This window comes from Acomys russatus, chromosome 13 (assembly GCF_903995435.1).
Source record: "Acomys russatus chromosome 13, mAcoRus1.1, whole genome shotgun sequence".
In the NCBI taxonomy this organism is placed as follows: Eukaryota; Metazoa; Chordata; class Mammalia; order Rodentia; family Muridae; genus Acomys; species Acomys russatus.
This window is the reverse complement of record NC_067149.1, coordinates 44,301,822-44,312,152: the sequence shown is the minus strand read 5'-3', so window position 1 is coordinate 44,312,152 and position 10,331 is coordinate 44,301,822. Positions and strand designations below refer to the sequence as shown.

The window sequence follows — 10,331 nt, the reverse complement described above, 5'->3', positions numbered from 1 at the left end:
TCTCGTGGCCTTACCGGCCTTATGGAGAAAGATGAGGGAGAGGAGTCACAGAGCAGCTCCTGGTGATTCGGGACGCTAGGAGAGACTCTCCACCATCTCTACCGAGGGCCGTGCAAGGTGCCCATGCTCGGCCTCTCCACATCAGGTGCTGACTCGCAGGACCCGTCTCCGTTCCCACACTTGTCTGTGAGCCAGTTCTGTGGCACGTGGGTCCAACACCTTCCACTGAGAGCGAGATTTCCTCCAGTGAGCCACAGTGTCTCTCTTGTTTGAACCTGTGAGCTGAATTTTGGACGTTCCACGCGCCCACGGGGGAGGGGGGGAAGTAGTCTACTGTAGTTTTTGTAAATCACCAATAAGCTTAAAAGATTTCATGACAGTTGATAGCATTTTTTTAACTTTTTTTTTTTATTAGGATTTGTGGTTAGTCTCAGTTTTTAGTGTTTCTGGACTAAGTTTAGACTAGGCTCCATGCAATAGTACAAATAAGATTACCTTTTTGTTCCACTGTTGTTTTAGTTAGGGTTACTAGTGCTGTGCTGAAACACCGTGACCATGGCAACGTTGGGGAGGAAATGGTTTATTAGACTTGTGCTTCCACATCACTGTTCATCAGGGAAGGAAGTCAGGACAGGAACCCAAAGGGCAGGAACCTGGAGGCAGGAGTTGATGCAGAGGCCTTGGTGGAGCGCCCGCTTATTGGCTTGCCCACCCCACCACAGCTTTCTTGTATAACCCAGGACCACCAGCCTATGGCTGGCCTGTAAAATGCACTTCCTTTCACCTGCTTCCTTTGTTGTCTTGGAGGCTTAATTCCTCCTTCCGCTAACCTAGGCTTAGTCCTGGCAGCTTCTAGAGCCTCTGTACAACCTAACCTAGGCCTAGAATGTTTCCAGCCTCTGAGACTTACTGCTTAATAAGCTCACCCTTTCTTGTTCTTTCTGAGCTCTGGCTGGCTGGTTCAACTCAGCTGTTGTGGCTCAAACTCCTTTCTTGGCTGATTTATTCAATCTGGCTTCTCTCTTAGCCTCTGATTTGCTCTGGTTGGCCTCAAACTAACTCTAGCAATCTTCTCTAATCTTCTGGCTCCTTCTCATTCTCGGGCTCATTCTGTCTTCACCTTTGCCTGGCTTGTTCTCTCATTCAGCCTTTCCTTGTAAAACTTTTCCAGTAAAACTCTCAAATCTCTCACACCGGATGTCCCTCCCTTCTACTTCCTGTATATCCCCCTGTCCACCTTCTTGGTGTCCTCTTACTCTGGTTTTATCCTGTGTTTGTTTCCTGTCAACTGGCTGCTTGCTCTGCCCCTTGGCCTATGGTTGACTTTATTCAATCCTGCTTACAACATTCAAACAGAAAGCTCTTGGATTAAAGGTGTGCACCAGCACTGAGCCACACCGCAACTAGAAACAGTGTTTTGTTTCTTTTTCTCCCAGTAAACAATGTGATCTTGGAGCTCACCGTGTGATCACATACACTGCAACAGACTGGGCACTCCTCCCTTAATCATTAATTATGAGAACACCCCACAGCCCTATCTTTCAGTCCAGAAATACCTTCTCCTTTTAGGAAAAAATAGCCAAGTTAGAACACTCGGGGTGTCATCCGAAGAGCATCCCTGCACAGGCCTGTACTTCCTCTCTCCAGTTCTCTTTGGTCTACACTGATGCTGTGATGACTCAACAGCAGGTGCACTCTCACTCTGTGTAATCAAGACGCTCTGCTTCGTGGGACAGCCTTGTTTGTCATTCCTGCTGCTGACTGGGACCACACAACCCTTCCACTCCTCACAGCAGCTACTTCTGTGGCTTCTCATAGAAAGTACAAAGCTTGCACTCACTGTCTACTTGGATGAGTTCTAACAGCTGGAGGCTGTGGAGGAGGAAGTGCTCAGCAGCAGCGTCTCCAGGCAGCTTCTTGCCTAGGAGGCTCCAAAAATAAGAGCAGTTCTTACTATTTTAACATAAGTTGACATCCGTTGATTCTGTCCCTCTTGAGAACGCTGATGGATGCAGATGCCAAGTGAAGCCCAGTACCTCCCCTGTGGTATTTTCTACACATGCCCTTCTCTTAACTGCTTTGCTTTCTTATTATTGTGTTTCTAAAGGCACGCTTGAACTCATAACAACTGTGTGTTCCTCCATAAGAGCGCCTCAAAACTAAGCCTGTCAACACCTTGACACAGAACCAGGCAGCACTTGTGTAGCCTTAGACATTTATGTGCAGGTTTATATGCAGATAATAGTCGGTGGTGGTGGTAGACATTTTCTTCAACAGTGTAGCCCCTAGTAAGACGCACACACTCTGTGAACGGCTCAATGAAATTCACTGCCACTTTGTGCTACACGTCGTTTATAAATAATTCTCCCAGCATGTAGCTCTCCCACAGAGCTGAGTTTGGTTTTAGTGACTTCCGGCCTCGGTTGTCTCTCCTGGTAAGAGGAGGTCTGAAAGCTTGCCATGAGACTCCTAGGAAGCCAGTAGAAGACAAAATAGGGAGTGCACCCCAGCTCGTAGGCCGAGGCAAGGACTTCCTGAACAAGAATCCAGATACCCTGACCGACACCTTAAATACTGAGGCTCACAAAGTTAACAGCATCTGGATAGCAGAGGAAACTGATAAAAGAGGGAACGGGCAGCCCACAAATTGAGAGAAAATTCTTCACCAGCCATATCAGTAACTCATTAGTGCCTAGAGCATACAAAGCACTAAATATCAGCAGAACAAGCAACCAATTAAAAACAGATGAGGAAACTAAAGAGTTCTGAGAACGAGAAATATGAAAAACTAGTAAATACTTTTAAATGTGTTTAACATCGGGTTATATTTAGGAATACATATATACATATATGTGCATGCAATAACAATTAGTAAAAATTAAAATTAAAAAATGCCATGAATTTGAAAGAAGGTGGGAAGGGGTATATGGAGATTTTGGAGGGAGAAAGGGGAAGGGAAAACTGTTGTAATTAAATCATAAGTGTTCAACATGTTTAGCTGGCAGAAAACTACAGATTAATCTAAGATTCCATCTCACCCCGGTCAGAATGGCCATGATCAGGAATATGAACAGCAACAGATGCTGGCAGGGATGTGAGGACAGGGGGAGCTTACACACTGCTGGAGCAAACATAAACTCCTGCAACCACTTTGGAAATCAGCCTGTAGATTTCTTGAACTAGAAAGAGAACTGCTATACGACCCAGCTGCACCCCGCCTGCCTTATGCACAAAGGACTTTATTATATCCTGCTACACAGATATCTGAGCATCCATATTCGTTGCTGTTCTAGTCACAGCAGGTAGGAAGTGGAATCAGCCTACAGTCCCATCAACCTATGAATGGATAAGAAAAACGTGGCGGCTATACACAGCAGAATATTACCCAACTGTGAAGGAAAACAAACCCTCAAAGTTTGCAGGTAGATAGATGCTACATGCCCTGAGTGAAGTCACCAACACCCAGACTGACAAATGTCACATGTTCCCTCTCCTTTTTTGTGATTTTGGGCTTCAGATCTACTGTTTTGTGTATTTGGCCTGGAATACTAAGGAAGCTGGCTGGAAACTGGGAACCAGAAATGGGGACAAGCACAGTAATGGAGGAGAGATGGTAATAAAATGAAAGTTGAGGGAGAAAGTACTGGGAAGAGAAAGGTTCGTGCCTGGAGGGGCCGGGCAATGAGGTGGGGGCAGGAGCCTTAGCCAAAGTGGAAGGTTAATAAAAAGCTATATGGAAACATGTGATCTTCAAACTCAAGAAAAATTAACTAGAGGGGATAAAATACAAATGGCATAAAAGGAGATGGGGAAGAAATTCTCGGGCTTAAAGGGTAGTGGAAATGGGCAGAGGAGAGGAGAGGGGGTGGGTAGCAAAAACTAAAACCTTACTGGCAGGCACACGATATTATTGGTGAGGGAGACCCCCCAAGCAAAGGCAGCTGCCATTCCTTTTGCATGTTCCCCAAAACTAGATAGTCAGCCCCTGATGCTGATGACACCACTCACTTCAGGTGCAGGATGTAGAGAAGTTAACCAGGAACTGAACAAGAAACTTTCTCCCTGCTGGCTAGCTTACTTAGTGCCAGAAGGTTCTACACAGGCTGCAGGGTGTGAGGGAGGGGACACTAGTGTTTGTACCCCATATTGTGCTCTGCATGCTGTAGTACTGACCTGTGTCCTTGAGGAGGGAGAGGATCTCCTATTGTTGTTGTTGTTGTGGTGGTGGTGGTGGTGGTGGTGGTGGTGGTGGTGGTGTTAAATTATCTTGTTGCCAGACTGCCTGCTAAACACTTATATTTGTAGTCCCAGATTTATGCTGTTCACAAGGGTGGTCAGAGCCGTCCTGGTAGCGCTTAACGCAGAGATTCACAACTGGTAAGAAGCTGGGTACACGTGACTGTGAGTGCTCAGCGTGCATGGGTCATCTACATCAACCCCTCCACTATCCACTTTCATTGGTGTGTGTGCGGAGATGTGGGGATGTGCACGTGCTTGTGTGCGTGTGCATGTGTGCATGTGTGCGTCTGTGTGTTCCAGTGAATTTCATTAAGCCTGTTTAGAGGGTTACTTGCACTGTACCAATGGCTACAGCACTGAAGAGACCATCAACTATGATCTGTATGTAAGTCTGCGTACAAATGTTTAAGGCCCTGTGAGCTCCTCTTGCTTACATGGCAGGGCGTGACAGGCCTAATCTTCATGTTCTCTTGTGGAGGAACTCAGTCACTGAGTTTCAGGAGTGCCTGGAGTCAGCTTTCCAATCGTCTCTGCCCCCACTTCCTGGAGCTCTTCCGTTCTTTCCACCCCTTCCCATGTTTCCCAAGCCCTGGCAGGGATGATTAGATGTCCATTACGGCTGGCCATCCAGCAGTTTGCACATCGGCCAGTCACAAATCTACACACACACCTTTAACCACTGCTAATAGAAGGCTAACAATACCACTTTTCTTTGGACCTAAACATAGTAACTTGGGAAGCAATTTGAGAAGCACTCCATGGCTACACTTAGCTAAGAAACAGCAGTAGGTTCTACCTCCCCCCACCCCCAATCAGGATCTATAATCTCCCTAGTCATGGGCTTTTGCCAAGATGCGAATTCTTTCCTCTGAAGTGGCATCAAATCCAATCAGGAGGTGGTGGGTTATCCCTAGAGCACATGTGTCATAAGTGCATCAGTGGGACCATCTTGCCTAGACAGTCAGCATTGCTGCACACAGTGTGTACATCTGAGTGAGACTGTTGATGACCATTATCCCCTAGCAGTTTGCAAAACTCTTTCCAGCACTATGATCGGGTGGGGATCATATGTGTGTGTGTGTGTGTGTGTGTGTGTGTGTGTGTGATACATATATGCATATATATGTATACAAATACACACACAAAACCTAGCCAGCACAGTTACAGACATCACCAGGCAAATACTGTAGCTCAGATCTTTTCTTCTTTCCTCTTAAAACACTAATCACTCACAGAGACCCCAATCGGAGAACCCAATAGAAGCAGTCTTCTGCTTCTCAGAGACCTCACTTCTGAGCAGCCCATCGTGATTTGGGGGATGGCGTCTCCAGCCAGTGTTAGCGAGGACAGAAAGAAAAGAAAACACTTTCCAATGGGCAAATACCTCACAGATTCTACCAACAACTGATGCGTCCCATTCTTCTGGCAAAGATGTTATGAGGACTTGGTGCTTAGAGATAGAGTGAAAACCACTGCACAACTCAGAAGTGAAGCAAAGCGGTCATGGCTCAAGCCCTAGTGGTAGAGAGAAGCCTCAAACAGGTAACTAGGTGGACACTGTGGGTATAATAAGTGCTGTAGAGAAGAGGGCTTTCCTGTTATGAGACCAGTAAGACAGTAGCCAGAGCACCCACAAGGCTTTTCTGAGCAATGCCATTTCCATGGAGCTGAAACAAGTGTGTTGGAGTAAGGGACAGGAGGCTAGTGAGTGGCAGGGAACATTGTGCCTAAGCAGAGCAGTGCTTTCTCCTGTGCCTCCTGCCGGTACAGCTTAAAGTGTAAAGAGAATGCCACCACCCTGCCCTCCCCAGTAACCCCACTCTTTAGCTTCCTGTCCAGCCTTTCCTGTGGCTATGGTAACGATCTGAGAGGTGGTGCTTGTCTCAGCATCTTCACCTCATTTATTCCCTCCTGACTTCACACACCTTTCTTTTCCTTCATTTTTTATAATAATTTTTTTACATTTTGAAATTATAACATAGTTAGATCATTCCCCCTTCTCTTTCCTCCCTCCCTTCTTGCTCATTCTCAAATTCACTGCCTCTTTTTCTTTCTTTAATTGTTTACACACACGTGTGCACCTGCGTAAGCACACACACACATACACACATACACACACACACACAACTAAGTACATAAATACAACCTGTTCAGTCCCTATAATATTCCCTTTGTGTATGTGATCTCAGGGCTGACCACTCGGCATTGGGTAACAAAGCATACACATCCAGTAAGTGCCCTTGGCTTATCAACAGCCTAGGGGCCTCTTCGGGCCTCAGCTTTCTCACTTGTCACTTGAGGGACCTGAACTAGGAGCATGAAGCCACTTTCGGTTCTCACACCCGCTGGAAGGCTCCCTTCATGGCCGCAGGCTGCTTCCCAGTATGTGCCAGCAGCTCACAAAGAAGACGATGTGTGGCTGCTTCAGCTAAGGCCTGCCACTCCTGAACTGACATGAGCCTCTTCTATGTCTGCACCCCCAGAAGCCCCCATGATATCTTCTGTTTCAAAAAATACAAGGTCATGTGATGATAGAAGTCGGCCAAGTATTTGACCTTTTAGACAGAGGGAAATGAAGGAGGATCCTTGGGTATTACCAAAGGGAGGGACAGTCTGGAGCCAGGCTGAAGGAGACAAACGGGCAAGGACTCAAGAGAACTTCCTTTGGGAGCCTATATAAATAGGCCAGGGCCGTCATGTCACTCAGCCTCTAAGCTTTTCCCCATCAATCCTCCAGCTAAGACACACAGCCCGTGTTAAAACAAACAGCTCCGTGGCCAGGTAGCATTAACCCTGCAAGGCAAGCAGAGCAGCTACTGCCCAAGTTAATTGATTCCAGGGATCCAACCCTCCCTCCCTCCCTTCTCCTCAGGCCTTGATGTCCACGGTCCTGGGTGACAGGGAACGTCCTTTCTTTTGGGTACTGTGTGAGTCTGGAGGCAAAGTCCTAACTTCCTGAGTGTTTGACACCCTTCTCCACCATGTCCCCTTTTGCACCATCACCTCCCTGGCTGCTCTCTCCCGTCTTTCTCCCCACCACGTGGGACACGTGACTTAAGCTGTGGCCCAATCCAGATGCTCCCTTCCAGATGCTCCCTTCCAGATGCTGATCTCTGCTCCACGCATCTGTGCCCTAACCCACCCCCTTCCATCTCTCTTCTCTCCACCTCATAATTAATCTTTGTATCTCTTTCCCATCTCTTCCGCAGGTTCCCATCCATTTCCTCCACAGCCCTGTTCCCTGATTTGTGTTTTTGTTACACATTATCCATCACCATCACGGTTGTTCTGTGCAGAGGCTCCCTGCAGACTCCTGCATCTCCCTTTCCAGACAGGAGCTTGTCGAGGGCGCGAACCACCCTGTTGTGTCTCCCCCAGCACACGGGGCAGCCCAGAGCACTACACTGTCAGTGGCAGATGTTTGCTGGGAGGAGTCATTCTTATTTCACCCTTGAACCTGGAAGGTGGCTCCCCAAGTGCACAGGTGGCATTTGGAAAAGCCCAGCCAACTGAGCAGGTGTGATCCGCAACTGATTCAGCTGCACGGTCTTCAGTCTCTGCCCAGCTAAGAGATGTGAGATTAAAAGTCTAGCGCAGGAGGTAGAGATGCTTCTGGCACTGGGCTAAGAGGCTATGGTGCGCCTTCCTGCTACAGCCTCAGCGCAACACTGGTTCCCAAGGAAGGAAACACTGTGACTTCCTGAGGAGGCAGCCTGGACAGGAAATGAAGCTGGGCTCCTTTAGAGGAAACACAGGGTACTTCCCCATACTTCCAAGGGAGGCCAGGCAAAGGCGCAATGAGCCCAAGTGTAGTGTCTGCTCAACCACTCCAGGGAGGGAGGGGCGAAGGCCTGGCTGGTGGAGTTATGGGAACAGGAGATGGACAAAGGACCTTCAGGCGCTTTGCTGGACTCCAGCCTCATTAACTACAGCAACACACAACCCCATCCAGTCAGACTCTGAGGCTCTAACCTGAGTGATTTTATGTGTATAAGCAGACACAGCTTTTTCTTTTTTACCTTAACTCATTTATTCTAAGGTGTCTTTTTTCTTTTACAACTGGACCACGAGCATATCTACAAAAATTCCTCGCACACCATAGACTAGCCTAGCAAGAACAGATGGGAGGAGGCCCGTCTCCAGCAGAGAAACCACAGGATCCCCTGGGCTCAAGCCCTCAGCTTGGTTGACGTCCTTAGAGCTAAAACCGTTTTGTTTTCATTTTAAAAATAGAAATTTCCTGTCCTTTTGAAGGTTAATCCAAGCATCCTGGATTTGTTATGGGCTCCCACAAAAGAAAGACCATCCATCAAAATTTCCAAGGTTCCCAGACTGTTTCATTATAGACATGGACACCTGGGTTTAGTCCTGAAGGAAAGCATCTTAGAAAACAAATTGAAATTGCAAAATAATAAATAAATAAATAACCTTTTAAGATAAAACCCCTTTAAAAAAAAAACCTATAATAAATGCCATGATCAAGGCAACTTATAGAGGGGAGGGTTTATTTAGGGCTTACAGTTCTTGAGGGTGAGAGTCCGCCACTGTCATGGCAGGAAGCATGGCAGCAAGCTGGCAGGCATGGTGCTAGGGCAGCAACTGAGAGCTTACGTCTTGATTCACAAGCACAAAGCAGAGACAGTACTGAGAATCAAATGGGTCTTTTGAAACTTCAAAGCTCATCCCCGGTCTCTTGGTCTCTCGTTGCAGCAACGCGAGTGGGAGCATCTGGAGCGCGAGCTCGGCGCAAGACTTCACCGGTTGCAAATAAACGGCAGACAAGCCGGACTTGGCGGAAATCGCCAGCTTTGATAAGGCCAAGCTGAAGACACAGGAGAGGAACAGCCTGCCGACCAAAGAGACTATTGAACAGGAAAAGAGGAGGGAAATGTCCTAAAAAGCCTAGGAGGATTTCCCCACCCCACCCCATCATCTCTAAGACTCCCTCGTGATGCGGAAGAAGAGCCACCTGCAAGATAGATGTGAGCCACAAGGCACTGTGAACCCGGACACTCGGCGCCGATGCCACCCGGCCTGCGGGTCTCTGAAGCGGGACACCGCCCCACTCCCCATACACACTATAATTGGACTGCCAAATTTCACCAGTTTTCCCTGGGATATTATAGAAAATTATTTGTATGGTTGATGAAAATAAAACACACCTTGTGGCAAAAAGAAAAATAAAAAAGAAAAAAAAAAGAAAGAAAGAAAAAAAAAGTTCATCCCAATGTCACGTCTCTTCCAACAAGGCCACGCCTCCTAATCCTTCCCAAACCACCCCACCATCTGGAGACCAGGTAGACAAATATGTGAGCCAACGGGCACCATAGTATACAGCAGGGTTCACAGCTAGGTAGGATCACTGACCCCCAGCCCCGCACCCCACTCAGTGGCCCACATAGTATCTTCTGGCATTATGAAACATAGTTAACACAAAGGAAACTTCCAGATCACTTCCAGCTTGACTTCTCAGCGTTGTGTAGCCAAAGTATACAATGTCTTTAGCAATAGCATTGCCTATTCACTGCAGGAAACTAAGACCAACGGCAAAGCCCGTGTTGACTTGAGGCCTCTGGGCCCTCCCTGACCAATAACTCTTATACTGGGATCTCACACCTGGCACTAGGGTTTTCATTTACTAACCTATGGCTTCTGGGAGCAACATTTTTCATCCATACAGGTACCTGCCTTCAAACTCTGTTTTAAAATTTATGTTTTAATTAGGTTATAAAATGTTCGTGTAACAGTCCTGTTGAATGCAGTGAGACACACATTTAAAAAAAACAGCATAAAAGTAGGGGTGGTGTTGGTTTGGAAGAAGAAGGCATTGTGGGGGATAAGAAAGGACAAAGAGATGTGTGTGTGTGTGTGTGTGTGTGTGTGTGTGTGTGTGTGTGTGTGTACATATATGAATGAAATTGTGAAATGTTTAAAAGAGAGTCTCATAGACTAACGCAGAGTGTAACACTGAGAGTGTCATGGACATGTGTTTAGAGGCAAAAAAAATCTCACAGTGAAAAATAGTGGGGTCAAAAGTAGAGAATGGCATCTTAGGGTGAGTAAACACCCTACACAATGCAGGGTATTGCCCC

General features: G+C 47.0%; 1 protein-coding gene across 1 annotated transcript; it reads left to right on the top strand.

The window, feature by feature from the left end:
- Nucleotides 1–3,048: 3,048 nt before the first annotated feature.
- On the top strand, nucleotides 3,049–9,136 carry LOC127197661 (thymosin beta-10-like). Its single transcript, XM_051155644.1, has 2 exons — nucleotides 3,049–3,094; nucleotides 9,018–9,136. The coding sequence occupies exons 1-2, from the start codon at nucleotides 3,049–3,051 to the stop codon at nucleotides 9,134–9,136; spliced, it is 165 nt and encodes a 54-aa protein (XP_051011601.1).
- The last annotated feature ends 1,195 nt before the right edge of the window (nucleotides 9,137–10,331 follow it).

Bases quoted from the DNA above. Each gene is read 5' to 3' on its own strand.
- LOC127197661 (XM_051155644.1), top strand. From the start codon at position 3,049: ATGGCCATGATCAGGAATATGAACAGCAACAGATGCTGGCAGGGAT. The intron at 3,095-9,017 runs GTGAGGACAGGG...AATAAACGGCAG, and splicing joins CAACAGATGCTGGCAGGGAT to ACAAGCCGGACTTGGCGGAA.